Below are 27,718 nucleotides of genomic sequence, written 5' to 3' on the forward strand. Positions count from 1 at the left end.
ATTTTGTTGAGATTGTCAACGTGTTCGAGTCGCATCGGCTTATACAAAAGGCATACTAAAGAAAATGATTTCCGGCGTATGAAAAATACGACAAATCGCAAAGGTTTCGGAAATGCCCCGAGTTCAGAAATAAAATAAAATACATGTACTTTACAACTCATTCTTGACGTTGAAGAACTGCTGGCAACACACGGGATCCTAGCGCACGGAAAGGAAAATTTCTACTTCGAATACCAATATCGGTTCTTTATTTCAAAAGTTCAGGTAAGAATTTTTTTTTTAAAGCGTATCGGCCTAAACTGTACATGCACCTTTATATGCATTCAATTGAAAAATAAAATAACGACAACATGACATTGTAAAAGTGTTAGAGAAATTCAACACGGACCGAGTAAAACCACGCGTTTACCTCCAGCACGGACTGTTCACGATATGCTTTGCTCATGCGCAGAGCGGTACCTGAAAATTAAAGTACATGTAAAACGTGTAACCACAAGGGAGAAATTATTAGTTATTGCTTCAAGAATACGAACGCTTACTAGGATAGACACAATTGGAAACAAGTTTTATAGAAACAAAAATGTTGCTTTGGATGGCATTTTAGACTCTATTTTGTATTGTAGCAGTGCAATAAATATGGATTTTGACAGAGATGGTGACGATAATGTTGATCATATCCATGGTGAAGACGAAGAAATTGAAGAACAGTATGTAACTGTAAGTAACATAGATATGGCAAGGTTATATGTACACCCAAATACTTATTTCAAATTGAAGAACAGTATGTTAATAACATAGTAGTTCGACATATATGACATTTCACTTGCCTTTTTATGATTTTTATATCAGGCATGTTTTTCTGCAATGTAAAATATCAAACAAAATATCAAAGAACTAGGTACGATTGTAATAGTACACAGGCCTAAAAATTCGGACAATTTTTATGTTGCTTACAAGAAGAAAACTCTTATGTAATAACAATAAAGAAGTCAAGTGCAAACTTTTTATCCGGATAAATTACCTTGCGAGCCGTTGCTAAGCAACGGTAACTTTACCTATATGCACCTTATTTACCGGAAATTCACATTTTCCTAATAAATTTGAGCATAAAACTTCAAATAAAATACAGAGCGCAGGCCTCGAGCAAAATCAAACATGATTTAAACAAATATACTAATAAAGAGAAACAAATTAAACATATATTCATTTTGCTCGAGGCCTGCGCTGGTAGTACAATTTCCCGTTTTGTGACGAGTTTTTGGGGCGGATTCAGTCGGGGTGTACCACGAGATGCAGTTTTATTAGCCAAGTAATGATATATCGAGGAAGAAATCTTGTCCAGGTAAGATAAATGTATCTCCAGTATTTTTCACAAGTTTGTATAACATTTTTGGCAAAAATAATCATGATTATAATCATTTAAATATAACATTAACACTGATTAATATGCACGTCTTGATAACATATAATAATAATGCAACTGATACTATAGCAAACATGAATTGATTAAAACTGTTTTAATAAGCGTGTTCGAAGTACATGAATACATCCTATTAATTAAGGTGTAAATATGTAGCAATGATAGACTCTTTTGCAGGCAAAATATGTGCAGCTTTCAGAAAATAATTAATCGTCTGCACCGATTGATGGTTTTGTCATTTACGGATATCAAATTGGAAGTTTATACATAGAAATCTATAAATATATTATAATTATGGTGCTTTATTCCTAAAAATTATAAAATTGGTGAAAATAAGCAGCGTGTGACCGTCTGCTGAGCCGTATAATGTTTTGTTTATTTATAACTTGGGTTTGACTGGTTCCCATTTTTACATTGCGAACCTACACAACCAGTTTAAGAAAAGACAAATAAAGCTTACATATATCTCCTTAGTCCCTATCAAATTACATAAAACCACACAACTCCTCAAGTATCGATCTAATTTAAAATGTATGGTATTAAAAAAAAAAATATCTATTGTAACCTAAAAATTGGGGGGGGGGTTACCGTAACATCGCTTGATAATAAATGAAGAAATCTCCCAATATAATGCTTTTCATTAGAATATTTTTAATACTTAATACTTAAAGCACAATTTAAAAGTATTGACTTACTAAGCTTACCTCACAGAAGCAGCTAGGTCATTTAGTCCACAGCAGAATCCTTGTTTTTATGTATGTGTACACGACACAAGTACAACACATTATTTCAACACCACAAATCATTGTAAACGGCATAAAACAACAAACTGTTACTTCAACATCATAAATCAGATAGCCTTTCACAAAACTTCTCAGATAATATATCAGAAACACTTAATCCATGTGCAATTTTTTTTAAAATGCATGTGCTTGAAAAGTTTGTTAGCATGACGTCACATATGTCGAGTAAGGCGGAGCAAACTTGTCAGTAATGTTAAGAATTTAGTGCTGTTATGGAATTCAATCAAGTAATGAATTCAGTTTCATTTTTGTGTAAAATGTAAAATAATGTATTAAGGCATTTTATATCCATATATTACCGTACACATATGCACAGAGAGAGAGAGAGAGAGAGAGAGAGAGAGAGAGAGAGAGAGAGAGAGAGAGAGATCAGAGAGAGAGAGAGAGAGAGAGAGAGAGAGAGAGAGAGAGGTATGTTATGGAGTTAAATTAAGGAAATAATTCAATTTAGATTTCAATTCAGAGAGAGAGAGAGAGAGAGAGAGAGAGAGAGAGAGAGAGAGAGAGAGAGATATGTTATGGAGTTAAATTAAGGAAATAATTCAATTTAGATTTCAATTCAGAGAGAGAGAGAGAGAGAGAGAGATGTTATGGAGTCCAATCAAGGAAAGAATTCAATTTAGATTTCAATTCAGAGAGAGAGAGAGAGAGAGAGAGAGAGAGAGAGAGAGAGAATATCTACACTGACTGTCTAGTATATTATCATTAAATATTATTATAAAGAAAATAAGAGAGAGAGAGAGAGAGAGAGAGAGAAAGAGAGAGAGAATTTCCCTTATATGTCTTGATTTTAAACTTTTTCTTAAATACACATGACTGTATTGATTTCTCTAATGCTGAATTATTTCAGAATGAATGAATCCAAACATTATAGTTGTGTACTGTGCAAAAGACGTCATACCCAAAAGGAAAGGAGAAAAGTTAATGATGAAACAAGAAGGCTCTTTGAAAAATATTTTGCAATTTTTGATATCTCGGAATCAGCAGTGATATGTAACAAATGCTCCCATCTTTGCTACAAGAAGAAGCAAAATTTAAACACAATAGCACAAAGTCAAAGATCTGTCTCAGATGTTTATAATCCGCCCGTGAAGGTACCAAGGCCTCAGAATCCAGACAGAAGTCCACCGTCGGTGACACTAGCCATTCCGAGCACAAGTACAAGTCATTCATACTGTTTTATTTGTAAGAAGCCTGGACCGAAGTTAATTGTTGCTTCAACATATGCTAGATTTAGGGCCTATATTCAATGTGAATTATTTGTCCAATCCGGGTCAAGATGCTGTCCATGTCATATTGAAGATGGAATTCTTTCAAGAGATCCCTTAGAAAAAGTAAAAGCCACCAAAAGTTCTTGTCATCTGAACAGAACATCGATACTTGAGCTTCTACAGCAGGCCAGAGAGGAAGTCCTTAAAAAGGAGGGTAAGCGAGTTGACTTCGATGATCCCACATGTTTGAGTGACTCTGACTACCACAACTTAACTGGACTCACTAAGGAGCAGTTTGATGACGTCCTCACTCATGTGAACAACATTAGGCCCACAAAGACGAGGTCAATCCGTACCTGCTTAGCCATCCTTCTGACAAAACTACGCTGTGGAATGGACAACCAAATGCTCGGAACTATCTTTAATATGACAAAATATCAGGTTAACATTTCAATAAAGTTATACATGTATTTGCAAATGGTGATATTTTCTCACAATACTGAGTATACAAATAATGAAAATATGATTTGTATCAATTAAGATAATATTTTGCAGATTCGCAGGGCAGTACAGTCTGCAAGGAAGGCTCTTATGTCAGACTTCGTCCCGAGGAACATTGGATTTCCCCACATCACCAGAGAGGAGATTATTAAGACCCATACAAGGCCACTTGCACAACATCTACTTTCAGACATAACAACTGCCCCCGCAATACTGGTGCTGGACGGAACTTATATATATATATCCAAAAAAGTGGAAAGTACACCTTCTCCAGACGTTCCTTCAGTATGCATAAGCGCCGGCCGCTTTTGAAGCCGATGATGATTGTTTCAACGACAGGATATATCATCAGTGTCCTTGGCCCATACCTAGCGGATCCAAAGAATAATGACTCCTCTATTCTGAACCATTCCATTCTTTTGAATACCGAGGAAATACAAAGATGGATCAAGGAGGACGACATCTTTGTGGTAGATAGAGGATTCCGTGACTCAGAATCAGTTTTAAACGACCTTGGTATTCGGATGGAGATGCCTGCGTTTATCCCGAAAGGCCAAAAACAACTATCAACGGAAGAGGCAAACAACTCCAGGCTCGTTACAAAAGTAAATGAATGAGTAGTCTTAATGTTTTATTCCTATCATTATTATTTTTTCTTTTACTATCACTATTATAATATTATACAAATACTTACAATGTACATACCGGGTATGTTGAAAGATTATATCGATATGAGCATAAGATTTTGTTTCACAGGGAAAAACATTGAAATGCTTAACTAGAGTTTGTTTATTATAGGTCAGATGGGTTGTTGAATCTGTTAACGGTCGGGTGAAAACATGGAAATATCTTGGCAAGACGCTTCCAAACAGTCAAATTCCATATATCGGAGACTACGTCAGGATTGTTTGCAGTCTTTGCAACAAATATCGGCCTCCGATCACCTCAGGAACATTTGACGCTGATATTGCAGTCGCTTCTAAAATGACAATGTTGGCCAAGAAAACAAACGAACTCCAACAGTTTGTTCTTGAAAATGGTATGTTGAAAAATATATACATATATGTGCGGGGTTTTTTCTTATACTTGCAAATACTTATTTATACATGTAAGACATGTATACATGTATATACTATATACAGATATGTTCATATGCGTTTTGAAGATCGAAACATTTGAATACTGTAGGGCTGGATAAAAGATCCATGAAATGGACTTCCATCGATGCCGACAGCAACATCGTAAAGGATTTCCCTAGACTTGCTGAAGAGGACATTAGAGAACTCACCATCGGCGTGTATCAGTTAAAAACGGCGAAGTCTTATGCAGCAGAGCACCTCACAGATGATGGAATGTTTGAAATTCTGGTGAGCAATGACGTTCCCAATATCGTTTGTGCTAAAATTCAAAGCCGCCACACATCAGCCAAAAAGTACTCACTGTGGATTAAATACTGTGAAACTATCGTGTCCTGGTACTGTACTTGTAAAAATGGAGCACGAGTCGTTGGAATGTGTGGGCACATATCCTGCATTATTTGGTACCTGGCCTTTGCCAGACATCTTAGTAATGCAGGAGATGAGTCTCTTGGTATTCGGGATTGGACAGAGGATGTGGATGATGCAGCTCGAGCCATTGACAGCTCCGAAGATGAAGACGCTCTGGATAATCAGGGTCAGGAAGAGTAGCTAGCAGACTTACACGTAGTTTGTGCGGTATATGTAATGTTTACAGTATGAACCTGAACAGATTTATGAAAGAAAATACGTTTCCATCAATTAAACTTAATTTAATAATTCAACTAAAAATGTAAATGCATGATTTAGATGATTTGATTTTGCTGATTTATTGATGTTGTGTTTATTTAAGACTTGTTTGTTTTTTGAATTAGAATGGATTTCCTTATTAATCTTTTCAGAAAAAATACGAAATATTAGGACTTTTATGTACTTTGAATATAAACTAGTATACATATATACATGATTAAATGACATAAATGCCACAATTTTACCTCATTTGGTCTTTAGGTTATTTTTAAAGTTCAATGCAGCCATGGATTACAATTATTAAGTTATACATGTATATAATTCTTTTTTAAAAACCACAAATGACGTTGCACTGGTTCAAACGACGTCACTAAAACGTTATTAAAAGGACCCTACGTTGGAGTAGTGGTACAGATAAAAATAATGGTCTCATTTTCAAAACCATTCTATTTTATGAAATTACATAGTTATGTCTACCTTTTGGTACAATATTGTTTAATTTGGGGATAGGGCCGTTTTTGGTGTTTACCGTACCTAGTTCTTTGTTTAAAAATCCAGGATAACGTCAGATATTTCAGACTAGTAACAAGGATGGGACTAGTTTATAAGTTATCATAGTTCACTCTACCAGTATGTACATGTATGTTAACTTTCAACAAGTACTGTTAGAGTAGTTATTTTACACTGTTGTATAGGGGTAGATAAATCATAAAGTTATATAAAACTTCAATTCATCGTGTTGCCTTTTTAAAGCTTTGATATATCAGCTGATAATTGATATGGGTATTGCACAGGGGATAAAAGAAAATAAAAAATGAAGTTTTTACTAAGAGGAAAAGTATAATTATGTAAAGGGTAGGGATGATCATATTGTAATGGAATGGGAGAAATAATGACGGACCAGACCGGGATTCAAACCCTGGCCCCCTGAATCTCTTGTCAGGTGCTCTACCAACTGAGCTATCTGGCGCCGGTATTCGAACTGGTCTGGCCATCACAATATCATACATATGTTTTAGGCTTGGTATTTGTTCATTGTAACAGTGCTATGTATGGTATAATTACATTGTAACACAGTGCCAAAGACTTTACAACCACACCCATAACAAACATAAAAGCTACCGGTATATTCTTTAGAAAAGGCCCCATTTGAAATACATGCAAACTTTAAAGCTCTTGTGGATTATTTTGATATCATATTTATAATGTCTTTTCAAGTACCGTTGTCTTTCAAATTTATCTATCTACTGTTAAATTGTACAGCTAACCATATATACATACATGTATGATTGCAGTTTTACTCTACCTTATGAAAATATTCATTTTGAATCATCTTACATAAATACCATATTGAAATACAAAAATCTGAACAAAGTCAATTTATACTGTAATTTGTTTACACATCATGCACATGGAATATAATCATGTTATTTATATTATATTACACGTACTACAGGATAATACTGATGAAGTAAAAAATATCATTAAGGAGATTTTTGGATCATCTGATGCTGAACATGATGAAGATGATGGTGGGGGTGATGATGGTGGCAGTGATGATGATGATGATGATGATGATATTGAAGAAGAAGAAAAGGGGAATGAAATGTGGCAAAATATATCCAGGTTTGTAAGCCATGCATACATTGAAAAAAAATGTTAAATTTTTCTACCCTTCATACTCATAAATAATTCACATGTTGATGTACATGTATCATGCATTTTTTAATGACTCTCTCTCTCTCTCTCTCTCTCTCTCATGACAATTGTTAAATAATTGTACACTCTTAACTCTGCAGTGATATCTTATCCTTATACCGTATATCAGGTTTTTTCCGCGTCATGTTTTTTCCGCGAATCAGAACCTAGAACGGTGTATAAAATTTACGCGAATCAAATTTTTACTATTTCAAAGTTACATTGTAAATATAATTCACGATTGCTTAAACCTGCGAGGAAAGAGGGGAAAAATATCGTCGCTCTTTGAAATGAAATACCATTTACACGATTGCCTTATTTAGGGTCTTCCGTCTTCAGCGGAAGACCTTCTTGTTATTTTTCGGTTTCTTTTTATTATTATACTTTTTCTTTTTTTTTTTCTGACTCCTTTTCGGCTTCATAACTCCCGTTTTCACGTTACGTCATTTTTAAAAATTTCAAAAAGTCATTTTGTCCGCGACTTTTTAAAAAAAACGCTTCAAGATAGAAAGTTGAAATTTTTCGAACTTATATAATGATCGTTTTGCCTCTGTAATAAGGCTGGAAATGAAAATCTGTCACTCCCGGTCGAAACCGGAAGTAAATCAAATTTTTCGAAAATTTGAATTTTTTGATCAAATAAAAAAAGTATATGTATTTTGTAGAGCTTAATAAGCTGAATCTAACACTGAAAACCGTGTTTGTGATTTAATACGCATTTTTGCAGTACTGGGACTATAATGCCGCTGAAAAAAACATACGATAGTTACCTTATTGTCTTACTCTATGATGATATATCTGCAACAACCAGCAATAGGAAAGTGTTGCAAAAGTAAAAACGTCTGTGGTATTTGAAAGTAGGTATTTGTATTACTTTCGAGTATAATTGACTCCCATCTTGTGTTAGGAGTTCATCGAGAGTGATTGTAAAATTAACATATATGCCTACGACAGTTTCATACTCTACAAATTTCTAAAGCCTACCGGTTAAATTTATTCTAAGTCTGACATGTAAAATTAAGAAGAAAAGTCATCGTTCAAAATTAATTTTATAATATTTACTTAAAATATTTTATGGCGCAGCGTTACAAATATGCATTTTATTTTATTTAATAATCTCAATACCAAAGTTAACATCTATAAAGACATTAAGTAATATTGCGAACAGGGTGTCGGACTGACAATGTACAAGGCTTCTACAGCTGCAATTGTGACATTCACACCTTTTTTAAATACTGAGTATATATGCATACACTGATACTGCCTTGCTGATGTTCCTGTTAAGTAAAACTTCAATGCATTTGGTGTCCTGACATGTTATATTCGACCTCTTATTTGAAAAAATATGTTTTTTTCAAATATAATTTTTTTCTCATTGTTGAAAAAGTAATATTGATTTGATTTTCGAAAAAATGTTTAATCACATTATTTTATTATTATTGAGTTTACTTTATTGTACGAAGTAAGAGTCATTCAAACTTAAGTTTCGGATTTCAATATCAATCAATGTCCTTTTAAAGAAATAAGTTGCAGAGCTATAGGAGTAGGGGTATTTGGTATTTCAAATATCTTCAGTTTACATACATATTTTTGGAAATATCTAAAGATTTTAAACTCAGAGAACTAGAGCGTTAAGGAATATTGATTTCAAATAATTTAGAAATGTCAAAAATAGTTGTGAATGGAAGTAAGATGAATAATATATCACACCCTGTCGAAGACGTTAATCATTCTTTGATCTCCGGTCGAGTGCTGCCTGATCTAAGATTTCTAATGTTCAAAGACGGCTATTCTAGAGAATCTTTAAATATATATATATATATATATATATATATATATATATATATATATATATATATATATATATATATATATATATATATATATATATATATATTAATCTCGTTAGAAGCTTTTTTAGTAAAGTTCATTGCAAGAAATTCATTTTCAATTTATTTTTTTGCAGCTAAAAAGATAATACGTCGCTGGTATAAATAACAGAGTGTAATTGCTGAAGCAAAGTAACGAAAACTATTAACAATCATTTACCTGTATTCACAAGTTTTAAACGAGCACAGAATGGGTCACTTTTTGATTGGTAAATATTTGAATGAAGTGGCATTTACAACAGCACTGCTGTGTGTTGTATCATTGTACGAGGGAGTGACATCCGCGGTTGTTCCCGGTGAGAGGTATCGTGGTCCCGTTGTCCGGGTGTTGGAGATCATTGGACAACAGCAGTGTGTCCGGGAATGTAAGCACAGATCCAAACTATGTCGGGGAGTCAACTACCGGAAACAGGAACTGCTTTGTGAACTCGTGTCTGCCATCGACAAAACGGAAACCAATTCTGACTACGTTAGAATTGAGCTCGATCAGGTATTGTTTTATCTCTTCTGCGTTTGAATTTTTTTATAATACAAATCGTCAATATTGTGGTTTCATTAATATTCGTAGGCATCAATTTTCGTGGATAAAGTGAAAACCACAGTTTTAAGGATATGTAAATTCGTGTTCAATGGTCCTATCAATACAAAATGTTTATAGAAATTTCACTTCAATGAACATTTAATTTCGTGGATAAACAAAACAACGAAATCCACGAAAACTGGTAATCAACGAATATTGATGAAACCTTTGTACATTTTGTTGAAGATCATTCAATATTGCCTGTTTTATTATGCGTCCTAAGAAATTTAAATTTTTTAAAAAACGGCTCCTCGTTTTGAAGGGGGGAATATTAAAGAATAGTTGTAAATTTACGAGATTTAGGAAAAATATTTTTCAGGATAACGATTTGGCCAAAAAGGATCTAACTTGTGTGTAAGAACCTTCAGATAGTTTAGAGGCTAGTTTGTTCAAATCATTGCGTTATAGATATCGTTATTAATTTTCTCTACATCTTGTAAACAATGTAAGTTATTAGTAAATAGAAAGGTAATGTATATTTTGAAGGAGTGATATATCATAGAAATAAACGAAGTTAAGAAACGCGATTATACGAAATATAAATGAAAAAAACATTTCTCAGGGTTAAAATGCGCTGATTACATGACAACATGGATTCCAGGAATGCTTAGTTACATCACAAATTTGAGACAATTACTGTATACTTCATATATGTAGCTGGCAAATTGAAACATGTAAAAGGAGGAATAAATATATGAAAATTAAATTTTTCTTACTTTTAAATATTGACTTGGTGTGTTTTATCAACAGCAACATAAATACTTTGCAGGAACATCTTCAAATAAAATATAAGCGATTAAAAGTTTATGACTTTCTTATATCAAAGTGATTCTCGATTCATATTTCACCAAGCTTAACTATGATGAGGGCAATGGTTACATCGTATTCGTTTTACTGGCAAGTACCCCATCCCCATCCCCATTGTTTCATGTTTAAGAAATAAAGTACGAGTTTTCGTGAATGTTGCTGAATAACCTCCGAGGTCGAGAAATGTTGTTTTGAAATATAAAAGCCGAGGCGTTAGCCGAGGCTTTTATATTTCAAACAACATTTCGAGACCGAGGAGGTTATTCTGCAACATTCACGATAACAAGAACTTTATTTCTATTCTACTAACAGCCCAGTATTTCTACGGATCGTTTCTCCTATAGAGAGACGATCTAGGTCATTTTGACGGCTGTTCCGTGTAACCCCAATGGTTTTGTTGGTAATGTTTACATGTGTATCGATCAAAGGAATCACATGCAGACGACAGAAATTTCTTTGGTTTTTTAATACTCTTATCTTATTTATAAAATATCTTTGAATCATGTTCCTAATATTATAAAGGCAATTTAATACGATTATTACTACTACACGATATATATTTTATGTAAAAACATGCAGTGAAAAAATGCTAGGGAGGTGCAAGGAACAGCCGCATTGATCTCTTAAAAATAAACATTTGAGGCAATACACATCGTTTTGACTGGAACTAACACGTGAAACTGACATGGTTTTAAAACTTTTTACGGTTTGAAGTTGTACTTTCATAGTCAGTGCGAGACAAATAGGTATTTCTGATCTGATAATTTACTGATGACGTTCGTGGTATATTGGAGAATAATGTCCGCGGCATCTCTTTGATCTCGGTAATAACTGTAGTAGAATGGGTATTCAATTAATCGTATAGTAATTTATATGTTAAAGATGACCAACCTTGGTGACAGACCAAATCAAAAAATTAAAACAAAATATGTCTCAAGGAAAAAAAAATCAGGGTCTATCATTTCCAAAATATTCACAAAAGTAAAATTTGTTATTAGAAAAACAAAAACAAACCCAACAGATAGCCACATATTATGTGCATGTCTATGTTAACCAAAGTAAATAACATGTTTTTATAATCAACCGTGACCGTCTTGTAGACTGTAAATGTACCAGGAATGTCTGGCGTGCTCCTCAGACGATCAGTGTGTGACACTGTCCAGTAAGAAAGTCCATTGTATTCGAGGTGGGTTAAATGTCGATTTTTTATTCATAGACATTACAAATCTGTTTACATTATATTTAATGAAAATGATAGAAAAATGATCCCAATTTCTTAAAATGATCAGTATATTTGTATCATTGATATGTCTCTAGCTGCAACACAAATAATGGGCATGCATATATTATATTTCAAGATCAATGAAAATTAATCTAAATAAGGTTGAAAAGAAACATGCATAAGTCTAGCTTATTACAACAAAAGTCAATAGTTACTTAGGCACCATAGACTATACCAAACTTGTCGAGGAGTCTCATATATACATCAAATTAAGTTTTATCGTCATGATATTGTAATGACGACCACCTTCCTGCAAGAAATATTTCAAAATGAACTATGAGGCCTTTAATTTTAGCAAACGTAAAGACCGTAATGAAGTGCCTGACCTGATATTGAAAAGGTGCAAGACTGCTGAAAACTCACCCATATTTGTTAACTATAAAAATAAAAATTATGAGTATATGCTTTAATAGATAAACTAAACCAAGTGGCTTATTTACATCAACCTGTGATCTCTCCCCCCCCCCCGGGGGATACTCCCACCCCCATCCCAGGGGAGACAGACACTCTCCCTGTGGACATTAAATCTAATGTATAAGCTCTAAATGCTACCATGTGTTACTCACTTCTCCTGTTAAAGGGGCATGATCACGATTTTGTTCAAATTCTATTTTTTCTATTTTTATTATTTACAATGCTTTAGAAATGCATTTCTAATGATAAAATGAAATTTAAGAGCCATTCGTGGAGTTGAAAGCAAGATACAGGGCTCTTAATTCTTTGCCATGTGAACAAGGCTCTTGCCCAGTTTTTGTTTACATTGGTTCAATATGCCAGTAAAAAATCTTTTTCAACCTAATTTGTCTATCGTTTAATTCATTTTAAGCATAATTAAACAGTTCCTTATGTTTAACACATTTATTTTAGGTCTAAAATTAGAATTTTAACTTGAAGATTCAAAATGTAAACAAATGCTTTGTTTACATTGCAAAGAATTTCAAGCTGTATAATTTGCTTTTAACTCAACGAATACCACTAAAATTTTGAATACATATTAAGAATGCCTTACTGAAGCATGGTAAAAATTAAAATCGGAAAAAAAAATTCATTCTGTATAATTTGCTTTTAACTCAACGAATACCGCTAAAATTTTGGATACATATTAAGTATGCCTTACTGAAGCATGGTAAAAATTAAAATCGGAAAAAAATTTTTTGACCAAAATCGTGACCATGCTCCTTTAAAGCATTTGAATATTTAACCTTCATTGACAGATTCACTATCTGGCATTTATACCGATTTTTAAATTTTAAATATACTGCTTATTACTGATTGTGGCCAGCCAATTATTACTTTTCTATTAACATGTCTATTTGTTTATTTAGAAATTACAATAAATTGTTGAATTTTGATCATGTAACTTTATTCATTATATTCAACTAAATATAAACAAGCAAATGAAAAAACTCAATGATCTGGTTATAGTTATAGTCCTCTAACGAAAATATGGGTTCTTTGTTCTATTTGTATCGTACTTTACATTCCAATACATTTACTGTACCGTTGAAGTTTTGCGGTAAGCTATACAAATATTGTTTTAAAAAACCGGAATGTGTGCTTTTGTTCAATACTTTTAACATTAAACTCTAAAATAACAAGATAATATGTTCTTGTTGCTTTTATCACATAATCTCAGTGCTCAGTAATAAGCCATATATACATGTACCTGACATTATTCTTTCTAATTAACACACTTTAAAAATGATAAAAACATTTTTTTTCGTTGCATTTTACAAACTCTAGGGGGTTCCATTTTATAATATAACTGCATGTTTAAGTGGCAAGCTTATAATATCTACACAGAGAGAGTGAGAGAGAGAGAGATGGATGGTAGATTTTGGAAAAACAAAATAGATAATGAGAGAAAAGGGAAAGGGAGTGGGAATGGAAAGCGATATTATTTGTTAGTCTGCTCCACATGATATTCAAAAATACACTTCAAAAGAATAAGGTCTTCATTGTTTAATACTTTTGAGAAACACTTATTAAAGCCGTTGACTTTTTTTTATTAACGTTCAATGTATTGTAGTTCCTTTAAATAATCAATTTATATCTCAATGTTTTGTAATATTGTTGGCAGAGATTACCAACCTTGCGTTGCATAAGCCTGCAAATCAATCATCAACGCATGCATGGGCAGGAGTGGCCTACTCAGCCAATTTGGCAGTTGATGGCAACAACGGTACAAACTTTGTCGTAGACAAGTGTGCCAGCACAGAGGGTGGAGACACGAATCCGTGGTGGTTGGTGGATCTGCAGGCCGTGTATTTCATCAGAATTGTCAGAATATTCAATAGAGGAATGGACGAGTGGGGACAAGGTAAGGGTAAACAGAAACATTGTTAAACGAACTACCGGTCTAGTCTTCAAGTAACGGCATTGTAAAACGACGTAAAATAGTGGTGTACATCTTTGATTACATCAGTGAAAATAAAACGGGGAAAGCCTTTTTATCTTTTACGTTTTTATTTTTAGCAAGGAGAAAAAAAATACAAAATATATAAGAAAAAATCAAATATATGCATGTTTTCGAATTATTAGTTAATAGTTTCACATTAATATATGTTGTTTTTTACTTAGATGTGTCAGGCCGTCTGCGGAATGTCACCGTCACTGAAGGGCTGACAGAATCAGATGTCAACACTCCCTGTGGTTTCTTTGCTGGTCCCGGTACTTTGTCACAGCTGGTCGTCATCGACTGTCCGACATTACCAAAGGGGAGATTCGTAAAGATCTCAATAATCACTGAGTATCTCACTCTTTGTGAAGTTGAAGTGCTTGGATACTCTGTCTAATTATTATTGCCGATGTCTTTTATTTAATGGTTCTCTTTCCGACCAAACAAATACTCTAGATTCCTAATAAGTCCTAAGGATTTATATGGGCATAAAATCACGAGAAACTCCCTTCGCAGATTTTAAAATATTGCTTTAATTTTATGGGAGTTGAGTACTATAAGAATTTGGATAAAAATTCAATTTATATTCCTGCGATTTGATCAAAATGACATGATCGTGGAATTAAGTACTCTCATAAATAATGACTGTACAGTATGTGTATGTTGAGGTGAAGTTTTCAATAGCTTAATGTTCAGTTTTGTGACAAAACTATCTATTTAATGATTGCTTTAAGAGTTTTTATTTATTAAACTGCAAGCAGTTGATAAACACATGTAAAGCGTTTGATAAACTATTATATTTGATATTTGATTAAACATTTAGTAATTAACTTTGAACAGTATGTGTTAAGTTTTATTCTGCTCTTATTTTCTTTTGGGTCAATAAAAAAATCAGCAGTTATGTTGTTTTCCTTTTAAACTGCATGGTCAGACTTTTGCCCATACCTTTATGAATCTATTTTCCACAGAATTTATAATAGAAAATTATAGACTTTCACCTATCAAAACTTGCAGAATCTGTTTCTTTGGAAAGTTAAAAATATTTAAGTTAGGGTTTATTTATCCCGCATGGTATACTGTAAACAAAACAAACATCAATCATAGAACAAAATGTACAGAGGTTGATTTATGACTTGCAAAAACATAATGACCTCTTTTAAAAGCAATATCAAAATCGTAATACAAAGTGCAATTGTTCTCGCCTTAACGTCAGATGTGAATGTGAAATTGAGGCGATATAATGCGATACCTTTTTCAAACAGTCTAGACATACAAACTGTTAGTAGAAACACTCATTATTGATGGGGTTTCAATGATAATTGTTAAAGCTTTTACGACTGTATTGTAAAATGTCACAAAATCAAACAAAATCCTTGGTGGTATACAAGTAATAATAGTAGGTGATTAAAGCTGTTTGGTCCGATTTTTTTGTTATTACTGTATCAATTTTTTTCCCATACAAATCATTTATCTTACAAAGTTATGGACTTTCTCCTATTTACACCGGCAGAATCAGTCTCCTTTCAAAGTTAGAAATATTCAAATTAAATAAAAATAATTTCTATTTGGGGGGCAAACGGAATAACAAACTAAAATGCATCACGGGAATGTTTAGCAAAGGAAACCGCTTGGTTTCGTCCCCCGAATGATTGGGGTTATTCAACCCGCATGCTATGCATCGATTGTAAAGAAAGCAGACTTCAGAAATATTAGCGACCAAAACGAACAAGTTTATTTGTAATTTGTCTGATCATTTTGACCTTTATTTAAAGCGATGTCAAAGTCGTAATGCAACCGTACCCGTTTCGTCGTCAGAGGTGAAATTTAACATGAGGCGAAATAACGCAGTACATTTTAATGTCGTTTGTTTTGTTAGCAAATTTTGTACGTATTTTTCTTCATTGAAATTTAGCATAATTGACTGGAAAAACTACTGCAATATCTATTATTATACTAATACTAAGCATAGCCATCGTTTAAGAGCGTGCATAAAATTTGATATAAAATCGGACCAAGCAGCTTTAAGATTTTCATCAACTTTCTCCCGTTTCGGATTAACTTCATGGCGATTCAGACAAACATTGTTTAATGTTGCCATGGTTTAAATAGTACGGAAGCGTATCAGTGCCACATATACACTTAACATTTTTTTTATTTTCTACACTTAAAAGTGTAAATTATTCACTTTAATTTGTAAAATTTGCACTTTAAACTGTAAAATTCAAATTTATAGTGTAAAATTCACACTTTAATTTGTATATTTTACACTTCAATCTTTAAAATTCACACTTTAAAGTGTATAATTTACACTTTAATCTCTAAAATTTCCACATTAATCTGTAAAATTTACACTTTAATCCGTAAAATTCACACTTTAATCTGTAATATTTACATTTTAATCTGTAAATTTTACACTTTAAAGTGATATTTTTAAAAAAAACCTTGGATTCTTCAAATAGATATGAGTGGTTTTATGCGTCGGCTTTTTTCTACACTTTTTTGATGATTTTACAATAAAAATAACAAATAATGTTGAATAACTGATCATTCAACGATTATACATTATGTATCATTCTGTCCAAACCTCGATTTAGCATATTTAGTTCGTTCAGTATTTTGAGTTGTGTACGTACTACAAAAACTTGATTCAATAAAATTGTACTGAATACAAATGAATAAAATTGATGCTTTAAACTAGTAAAAGTCTTGCATACAAGTAGGCTTGAAGACTGCGTATTTGCAGGGAACAAAAAGTCAAAACCCCAAAACAATGTTACAGATAATTCTACATTTTATGTTGCGACCACCATATGGTTATGTGGTGGCCAGCTGGCCGTAAGATAAATTAGTTGTGATCGCTAGTTTTTAGTCTATTAAATTATCACTTTTTCAGTTTTTGTGAAAATTTTATTCTGATTGAAAGAGACGAGGGAACCGGCTTGCATTATAAAAAGCCCTTAGCGTTGAACATTTTCTGGCCATGTGACACTGATACATTTTGTCTAAGAGAATTTAATCATAACTGTTTCAGTTTTTGAAAAATTGAATACTGTTAATGAGAACTCATTTCTCGATTGCAATGTTTATAATGAAAGCAAGATCAAAGAAATGTGTGGCATTTAAATCATTTAATATTTATTCGTTTGATGAGATATCGGCGCATCTGATTGGTCGAAAAATTTCTTTGATACCTGCATCAATAAAATTTTTGCCGGATCTACTTTTCTCATCTGTTCTGATTTAACACCATTTATAGAACGGGAATTTTCAAAAGAAACACTGTCAACAAAGTGTTAAGTTGTGTCTGTTTAATTGTCATCAAACAAACATTTTAAAAATATAAAACATAAAAACCTTAACCTTCAAATATAAACAATACACATTATTTGATTCACTGAATAGAAAATTAAATGTCTTCTAACGATTTCGTTTGCTTGATATCAATCAACATTTACTGTGAGACTGGCTGTTAATTTTCCAGGAATAATTTTAACGATATATAGGCCTACACACTTTCACGGTATCACTGCTGTTCAAATTTGGTAACGATGAGTTTTAAATTTACAAACGTACACGATCAGTCATCAGCATAAGCATCGTTTAGCAAAGCTACTGTACGAGTAGTGCCTCAACTCCTTCGGCGCATTCCAAGCGGCAGATATCCATTTAAGAACCTCACAACTGTCTAGTTACCACAACGTTTACAAGAGTCGCTTATACATACTATTTTTTGTCGACCTATCAACTTTTTTCGTCCACGATCGCCTCTTCTTGCATGGTTATGCCCAGTTGCATATTCCAGTGATCTATCATGAAAACCAGTTTCAACCATTCTTTCTGCAAATTGAATTATATCACAAGCTATCGCATGTATTTTCCTTTCGTTTTCAATTCAGCTGGTTCAGATTTTAACTCACTATTTGTGTTTAATCCATTAAATTCAGCTCAACAGCATTGCATCAGCTGAAGGCGCATCCATTTTGAATATTGTTTCTGTTGTTGTTTGTATTCATACGCGCCGCTTCATTTACATTATTTACATTTTTGATCAATGACACTTCACATTTTTTAATTTGAAAATGTTTTATTAAATGATAAGAAATGAAGATAATAATTAAAAGTGTGAATTTTACACTAAAAATGTGAATTTTACAGATTAAAGTGTAAATTTTACACTGTAAGGTGTGAATTTTGCACTTTAAAGTGTGAAATTTACAGATTAAATTGTGAATTTTACACTTTAAAGTGTGGATTTTACAAATTAAAGTGAAAAATGTACAGATTAGAGTGTAAAATTTACACTTAAAGTGTGAATTTTACAGATTAAAGTGTAAAATTTACAGATTAAAGTGTGAATTTTACACTTTAAAGTGTAAATTTACAGATTTAACGTAGCTCGCGGGTTTGCTGACGTCATAATAGGAATCGACGTAAAGAGTTGACCGTCATAGTAAACTTAAAATGACAAATGAGATATTTAGAAGCATAAAAGAAAATATTTTAAAAAACTTATATGCGGTTTATGACTGTTTATACAAAGATTTGTAATATCAAGTGCTGAAAATTTAAAGATGTCACATGCATTGTCACATTTTGTTCTATAACGATAAAGAATGAGTGTGCGTTAGAACTCTTCCATTTAAAGTCATGTTTTAAAATAGAATGTATACATGCATTAACTTCACTTTTTTTTTTTACAATTATAACTTCCGTAATATGTACTGCCGATTAAATTCTTAAATTTCTTTTGGTTTGAGATAACTGTTTTATTCGATTACTTACTTATAATGTCAGTAGTTGCCTGGCATTTTATTTTTGCATTGATTGACTCAGAGTTTCATAAAAACAAAAATAGCAATTTTCTGTATCTTTACAGCCTTACATTAATTGCATTTGATAACATTCACAATAATGTCTAATAAGCATTTACATGTTCTTGTCAATAAATGCATTTCAATTTTGGTGTTCTAAGAAGTAAGGAAATGATGACGTCAGGCTAACGTCGTAATGAAAATATAAGGTTTTGAGAAATCTTTTAAATCTTTAAAGTTTTTTTGCCAAAAATTGCCGAGAACACATACTGATATTTTTTTATGAATTGATTCATAATTATCTCCTCTGTTTTTATGTTGAGTATGATTTATTTCGTCTGAATCGTTTAAAAGTTTGGAGCATAGTTTTGTAATGCGTTTCTCGGTTAAAATGTGCATTTTACTATATATTTCATTGAAATGGCGTTGCTTAATTTTATTAATGACACTGTATTTGAAACACGATAACATTATTACTGCGCAGACGAATCTTAAATAAATTTTAGAAATAAAACTATAAAACCTATGGATCACGTGGACAAATTTTCAAGGTAGGTTTTCTCACAAGCAGGTAAACCCGCGAGCTACCTTAAGTGTATATTTTACAGAATAAAGTGTGAATTTTACACTTTAAAATGTGAAATTTACAGATTAACGTGTAAAATTTCCACATTAAAATGTGAATTTAACAGATTAAAGTGTGAATTTTACAGATTAAAGCGTGATTTTTACATACTAAAATGTAAAATTTACATATTAAAGTGTGATTAAAGTGTAAAATTTATAGATTAAAGTGTAAAAGTAATAGATTTAAATGAATTTTACACTTTAAAGGGTGAATTTTAGAGATTAAAGTGTGAATTTTACACTTTAATCTGTGAAATTTACACTTTAATCTGTGAAAGAACTATATATGATAAGCGTTAAATTTGGCCCCCATAATTCATCATTTTTTAAAAGTGTTTCGGGAACAATAAAATGTAATGTTACAATTTAGAAGAGTTGATATAAAATGTATTTTTCACATATTTGTTTGATTTATTTGCAGTCACTTGCAGTAAATGACGTCAGAAGTGACGCTATTTGTATAATTCAATCAAAATCAGTCGAAAATAGACATTTTTCTCATCTTTTTACGAATGGGAAATATAGAGCGCATGCTTGAACCAGGACAAATTTTTTGTCACGTATTAGACTTGGCTAGATACGTCTCTGATTAAAATATTTTGTTGGTTCAAACATGCGCTCTATGTTTCTTGAAAGAAAAACTGCTTGAAAACAAGCTTTTTTATGCTAAATTGCAAAAATGGCGGGAAAAGGTTGACTTTACAATGCCGTATTTCTAAATAGTGGGCACTTGAATAAAAATGAACATTAAGTAAAAACATCACATGTATATATGTACAAAGAAAACAAAGAATTACAGTAAAATAATGATATTCCTTTTAGGGGGCCATTTTAGGCCCATACCATATATAGTCCTTTACAAATTAAAGACTAAATTTACAGATTAAAGTGTAAAATTTACAGATGAAAGTGTAAAATATACAGACGAAAGTGTAAAATGTACAGACGAAAGTGATAAAAGTGTGAAATTTAAAGATTAAAGTGAAAAATTTACACTTTATAAAGTGTAGAAAATAAAAAAAAATGTGAAGTGTCTATCTGGCACTAATATGCTTCCGTAATTTTCTACACTTTAATGTGTAAATTTTACACTTAATCTGTAAATTTAACACTTTCATCTTTAAAAGTGTAAAATTCACACTATAATCTGTAAATTTTACACTTTAATCTGTAAATTTTACACTTTAATCTATAAATTTTACACTTTAATCTGTAAAATTTACACTTTAATTTGTAAATTTTACACATTAATTTGTAAATTTTACACTTTAATCATAAAAAAATCACAATTTAATCATAAAAAGATCACACTTTAAGCTGTAAATTTTACATTTTAATCGAACATTTTACACTTTAATTTCGTAATTTTACAATTTAAAGTGTTAAATTTACACTTAAAAGTGTAAGATTCACACTTACAAGTGTGAAATTCACACTTTAAAGTGTAAAATTCACACTTTAATCTGTAAATTTTTCACTTTAATATGTAAAGCGAATTTTACACTTTTAAGTGTTAAGTTTACAGATTAAAGTGTGAATTTGACAGATTAAAGTGTGAATTTTATATTTTAAAATGTGAATTTTACACTTTAAAATGTGAATTTTACAGATTAAAGTGTAAAATTTACAGATTAAAGTGTAAAATGTTCACTTTAAAGGGAGAAGTTTACAGATTAAAGTGTAACACTTTGATCTGTAAATTTTACACATTTATCTGTAAAAATTACACATTAATCTGTAAAATACTATGTCAACATCACATTTCTATTTTAATTCAATGTCCGACATTTCTTTGAGCTTGCTTTAATAATAAACATTGCAATCGAGAAATGAGTTTTCATTAACAATATTCAATTTTTCAAAATCTGAAACAGTTATGATTAAATGTTTCAGTGTCACATGGCCAAAACATGTTCAACGCTAAGGGCTTTTTATAATGCAAGCAAGTTCCCTCGTCTCTTTCAATGAGATTAAAATTGTCACAAAAACTGAAAAAAGTGATAATTTAATGGACTAAAAACTAGCGATCACCGCTAATTTATCTTACGGCCAGCTGGCCAGCTGGCCACCACATAATTATATGTTGCCCGCAACATAAAATGTAGAATTATCTGTAACAATGTTTTGGGGTTTAGACCTTTTGTTCACTTTTATGCAAATACGCAGTCTTCAAGCCTGTTAAATGTTTAGAAGACTTTTACTAGTTTAAAGCATCAATCTTATTCATTTGTATTCAGTACACTTTTATTTAATCAAGCTTTTGTAGTACGTACACAACTAAAAGTACTGAACGTACTTTTGCTAAATCAAGGTTTGAACAGAATGATACATAATGTATATTCTTTGAATGATCAGTAACTCAACACTATTTGTTATTTTTATTGTAAAATCATCAAAAAAAGTGTAGAAAAAAGCCGAGGCATAAAACTACTTACAACTATTTTTTTTTTTTAAATGTCACTGTATTTAAGACAAAGTCTGAAATATTTACTAATTAAAATATTTCAGTCCATAATGCTTCGATAAAACCATCGGAAATAATACTGTCCAATGTATGTGTATATATGAACCAATTACACTTTAATAACATATTTGATAACATATTTACAGATTAAAGTGTACAATTTACAGATTAAAGTGTAAATTTTACACATTAAAGAGTAAAAATTACAGATTAAAGTGTGAATTTTACAGACAAAAGTGTGAATTTTACAGATTAAAGTGTGAATTTTACACTTTAAAGTGTAAAATTAACACTTTAAAGTATAAAATGTACAGATGAAAGTGAAAAATTTACAGATTATAGTGTGAATTTTACACTTTAAAGTGTGAAATTTACACTTTAAAGTGTAAAATTCACAGATTAAAATGTAAAATTTACAGATTAAAGTGTGAATTTTAGATTAAAATGTGAATTTTACAGATTTAAGTGTGAATTTTACAGATTTAAGTCTAAAATTTACAGATTAAAGTAAAATATTCAGTGTAAAATTTACAGATAAAAGTTTGAATTTTACACTTTAAAGTGTGAGTTTTACACTTTAAAATGTGAATGTTACAGATTAAAGTGTAAAATTTACAGATTAAAGTGTGAATTTTAGATTAAAATGTGAATTTTACAGATATAAGTGTGAATTTTACAGATTAAAGTCTAAAATTTACAGATTAAAGTAAAATTTTCAGGGTAAAATTTACAGATAAAAGTTTGAATTTTACACTTTAAAGTGTGAATTTTACACTTTAAAGTGTGAATTTTACACTTTAAAATGTGAATTTTACAGATTAAATTGTAGAATTTACAGATTGAGGTGTAAAATTTAGAGATTAAAGTGTGAATTTTAAAGATTAAAGTGTGGATTTTACAGATCAAAGTGTAAATTTTACAGATTTAAGTGTGAATTTTACACTTTAAAGTGTGAATTTTACAGATTAAAGTGTAAAATTTACAGATTTAAGTGCGAATTTTACAGATGAAAGTTGTTTGTCTGAATCGCCAGAGAGTTAATTCGAAACGGGAGAAAGTTGATGAAAATCTTAAAGCTGCTTGGTCCAATTTTATATCAAATTTTATGCAGGCTATTAATCGATGGCTATGCTTAGTATAAGTATAATAATAGACATTGCAGTAGTTTTTCCAGTCAATTATGCTAAATTTCAATGAAGAAAAATACGTACAAAATTTGCTAACAAAACAAACGACATTAAAAGGTACTGCGTTATTTCGCCTTATGTTAAATTTCACCCCTGACGACGAGACGGGTACGGTTGCATTACGACTTTGACATCGCTTTAAATAAAGGTCGAAATGATCAGACAAATTACAAATAAACGTGTTCGTTTTGTTCGATAATATTTCTGAAGGCCGCTTTTTTTTACAATCGATGCATAGCATGCGGGTTGAATAACCCCATTTATTCGAGGGACGAAACCAAGCGGTTTCCTTTGTTAAACATTCCCGTGATGCATTTTGGTTTGTTTTTCAGTTTGCCCAAATAGAAATTATTTTAATTTCATTTGAATATTTCTAACTTTGAAAGGAGACTGATTCTGCTGGTGTAAATAGGAGAAAGTCCATATCTTTGCAAGATAAATGATTTGTATGGAAAAAAATTATACTGTTATAACCAAAAAATCGGACCAAGCAGCTTTAATCACCTACTAATATTACTTGTATACCACCAAGGATTTTGTTTGATTTTGGGACATTTTTACATAAATGGTGGACTTGTCGTAAAAGCTTTAACAATTATCATTGAAACCCCATCATCTGACGTTGAGGCGGGGACAATTGCACTTTGTATTACGATTTTAATATTGCTTATAAAAGAGGTCATTATGGTCTTGCAAGTCATAATTCAACCTCTGTACGTTTTGTTCTATGATTTATGTTTGTTTTCTTTACAGTTAATGTATACCATGCGGGCTAAATAAACCCTAACCTAAATATTTTAAACTTTCACAAAAAACAGATTCTGCAAGTGTTAATAGGTGAAAGTCTATAATTTTCTATTATAAATTCTGAAAATAGATTCATAAAGTTATGGACAAAAGTCTGACCATGCAGTTTAAAAAGGAAAACAACATAACTGCAGATTTTTTTTATTGACCTAAAAGAAAATAGAGCAGAATACAACTTAACACATACTGTTCAAAGTTAATTACTAAATGTTTAATCAAATATCAAATATAATAGTTTATCAAACGCTTTACATGTGTATATCAACTGCTTGCAGTTTAATAAATAAAAACTCTTAAAGCAATCATTAAATAGATAGTTTTGTCACAAAACTGAACATTAAGCTATTGAAAACTTCACCTCAACATACACATACTGTACAGTCATTATTTTATGAGAGTACTTAATTCCACGATCCCGTCATTTTGATCAAATCGCAGGAATATAAAATCGCAAACATTGAATTTTTATCCTAATTTTTATAGTACTCAACTCCCATAAAATTAAAGCAAGATTTTAAAATCTGCGAAGGGAGTTTCTCGTGATTTTACGCCGATATAAATCCTTAGGATTAATTAGGAATCTAGAGTTTTTGTTTGGTCGGAAATAGAATCATTAAATAAAAGACATCGGAAATAATAATTAGACAGAGTATCCAAGCACTTCAACTTCACAAAGAGTGAGATATTCAGTGATTATTGAGATCTTTACGAATCTCCCCTTTGGTAATGTCGGACAGTCGATGACGACCAGTTGTGACAAAGTACCGGGACCAGCAAAGAAACCACAGGGAGTGTTGACATCGGATTCTGTCAACCCTACAGTGACGGTGACATTCCGCAGACGGTCAGACACATCTAAGTAAAAAATACAACATATATTAATGTGAAACTATTAACTAATAATTCGAAAACATGCATAGCTTTCATTTTTTCTTATATATTTTGTATTTTTTTTTATCCTCGATAAAAATTAAAACGTAAAAGATAAAGGGGTTTTCCCCGTTTTATTTTCACTGATGGAATCAAAGCTGTACTTCACTATTTTACGTCGTTTTACAATGCCGTTACTTGAAGACTATACCGGTAGTTCGTTTAACAATGTTTCTGTTTACCCTTACCTTGTCCCCACTTGTCCATTCCTCTAATGAATATTCTGACAGATCTGATTGAATACACAGCCTGCAAATCCACCAACCACCACGGATTCGTGTCTCCACCCTCTGTGCTGTTACACTTGTCTACGACAAAGTCTGTACCGTTGTTGCCATCAACTGCCAAGTTGGCAGAGTAGGCCACTCCTGCCCATGCATGCGTCGATGATTGATTTGCAGGCTTATGCAAAGCAAGGTTGGAAACAGCTGTCAATAATATTACAAAAATGCAGATATAAATTGAATAAAGGAAATACAATACATTGACCGTAAATAAAAAAATTCAACGGCTTTAATAAGTGTTTCTCAAAAGTACTAAACTATGAAGACCTTATTCTTTTGATGTGTACGTATTTTTGACAATCATGTGGAGCAGACTTAGAAATAATATCGCTTTCCCTTCCCCTTCTTTTTTTCTCTATCTCTATTTCGTTCTTCCAAAATCTACCATCCTCTCTCTCTCTCTCTCTTTCTCTCTCTTACTCTCTCTCTCTCTCTCTGTAGATCTGTAGATATTTTAAGTATACCATTTAACATGCAGTTATATTATATAAATAGTGCTGTTTGGGAGGGTATTTGTTGAAATTGTCAACCGACGCGAAGCGGAGTTGACAATGGTTTTTGAGGGGTGTCAATTTCAACAGTTACCCTCCTAAACAGGCACTATTTATTTTATTATGTCTTAATTTTAAAGAAACTTTTACTGCTTTTATACAGAAAAAAAGTGAATTCTGCGGCGAACCGTACGCGCATAATTTACGCGCATGTAATAATTCGTTGTGTTACCCGTTGCCAAGTGTGTTGCTAACGCTGAGGGTAATAGAACAGATTACCAACTGTGTTTAAACCAATCAGATTTCATTATTAAATATGAAAGTATAATAATATAAATTGGAACCCCCTACAGTTTGTAAAATGCAAAGAAATTTTTTTTTGATCATTTATAAAGTTTGTTAATTAAAAAGAATAATTTCAGGTACATACATAGCTTATTACCGAGCACTAAGATTATGTGATAAAAGAACATATTATCTTGTTATTTTAGAGTTTAATGTTAAAAGCATTAAGCAAAGGGCAAACATTCCGGTTTTTTAATTTTAATTTTTTATAGCATACCGTAAAATTTCAACTGTGCAGTAAATATATTGGAATGTTAAGTTCGATGCAAATAAAACAAAAACCCATATTTTTTCGCTAGATAACTATAACTATAAACATATCATTGAGTTGTCTTCATTTGTCTGTTCATATTTAGTTCTTAATCATTGAATATAATAAATAAGGAAGTTCTACGATCAAAATTCAACAATTTATTGTAATTTCTAAATAAACAAATAGATTTATTAATAGAAAAGTATTAATTGGCTTACCACAATCAGTAATAATGAGAACATTAAAAATGGTTTTGGTGTAAATGCCAGATGAGGAATCTGACAATGAAGGTTAAATATTAAAAAGCCTTAACTGGAGAAGTGTGTAACACATGCTAGCATTTAGAGCTTATTATTTAGTTTATATCCCCACAGGGAGAGTGTTTGTTCCCCAAGGGATTGGAGATGGCAGGTTGTTGTATATTAGCCATCTTGTTTTAGTTTATCTATAAAAGCATATACACAAAAAGTTATTGAAAGTTAACAAATATGGGGATATAATTTTCACCAGTCTTGCACCTTCTCAATATCAGGTCATACACTTCATTACGGACTTTACGTTTTTCGCTAAAATTGTAGGCCTCATAGTCCCTGTTGAAATATTTGTTGCAGGGAGGTGGTAGTCATTACAACATTTTGATTTTTCTACTCAATCATGAAACTTAATTTAATACATATATGATACTCCTCGACAATTTTTTTTGTAAGCTATGACACTTAAGTGACTATTGGCTTTTTCTTTTGAAAAGCTAGACTCATGCATGTTTCTTTTAAACTTAATGGGGATTTATTTTCATTGATCTTGAAAAAAAATACATGTAAATGGATGCGCCGATTCTTTGTGTTGCAGCAAAAGACATATCAATGAAACAAATATATTGATCATTTTAAGAAATCGGGATTACTGTTTTATCACTTATATTTACATTTTACTGTGTTTTTTCATTAAATTCTGTGATTTTCAAATGCCTCTAAATGCAACAAGTAGTCAAAGTTCAAATTGACGAGTTTTATTATGACGTCACAAACGTTGAACGCTGTAAACTGCAACGTCACAAGCGAAAATCAAAGTTCACGCTTGTGGCTGTTACTGTGGCTCTTCCATTAATATCAACTTACCCCTAGGATAAGATAGGAATTTTAAGGTATGAATCACATTTGCAGA

At 31.7% G+C, this 27,718-nt stretch overlaps 1 protein-coding gene and 1 non-coding gene across 2 annotated transcripts; both read left to right on the forward strand.

Moving 5' to 3' along the window:
- The first annotated feature begins 894 nt into the window (after nucleotides 1-894).
- On the forward strand, nucleotides 895-5,822 carry LOC117686988 (uncharacterized). The gene is made up of 5 exons (XR_010709192.1): nucleotides 895-1,342; nucleotides 3,074-3,875; nucleotides 3,990-4,540; nucleotides 4,734-4,974; nucleotides 5,124-5,822. It is a non-coding gene; the product is annotated as an uncharacterized protein (transcript).
- A 5,960-nt stretch (nucleotides 5,823-11,782) lies between these two features.
- On the forward strand, nucleotides 11,783-14,858 carry LOC117685204 (fucolectin-like). The gene is made up of 3 exons (XM_066086771.1): nucleotides 11,783-11,861; nucleotides 14,038-14,277; nucleotides 14,538-14,858. Exons 1-3 carry the CDS (start codon nucleotides 11,783-11,785, stop codon nucleotides 14,750-14,752), a joined length of 534 nt encoding a protein of 177 aa, XP_065942843.1. The 3' UTR covers nucleotides 14,753-14,858.
- Nucleotides 14,859-27,718: the final 12,860 nt, after the last annotated feature.

The sequence above is a fragment of the Magallana gigas genome, chromosome 1 (genome assembly GCF_963853765.1).
Source record: "Magallana gigas chromosome 1, xbMagGiga1.1, whole genome shotgun sequence".
Taxonomy (NCBI): domain Eukaryota; kingdom Metazoa; phylum Mollusca; class Bivalvia; order Ostreida; family Ostreidae; genus Magallana; species Magallana gigas.

What these genes read in the sequence shown, in the direction of transcription:
- LOC117685204 (XM_066086771.1), top strand. Translation starts at nt 11,783, where the DNA reads ATGTACCAGGAATGTCTGGCGTGCTCCTCAGACGATCAGTGTGTGACA. An exon ending in GAAAGTCCATTGTATTCGAG is followed by an intron (nt 11,862 to 14,037) that starts GTGGGTTAAATG and finishes TATTGTTGGCAG; the next exon opens with AGATTACCAACCTTGCGTTG. An exon ending in AATGGACGAGTGGGGACAAG is followed by an intron (nt 14,278 to 14,537) that starts GTAAGGGTAAAC and finishes TTTTTTACTTAG; the next exon opens with ATGTGTCAGGCCGTCTGCGG.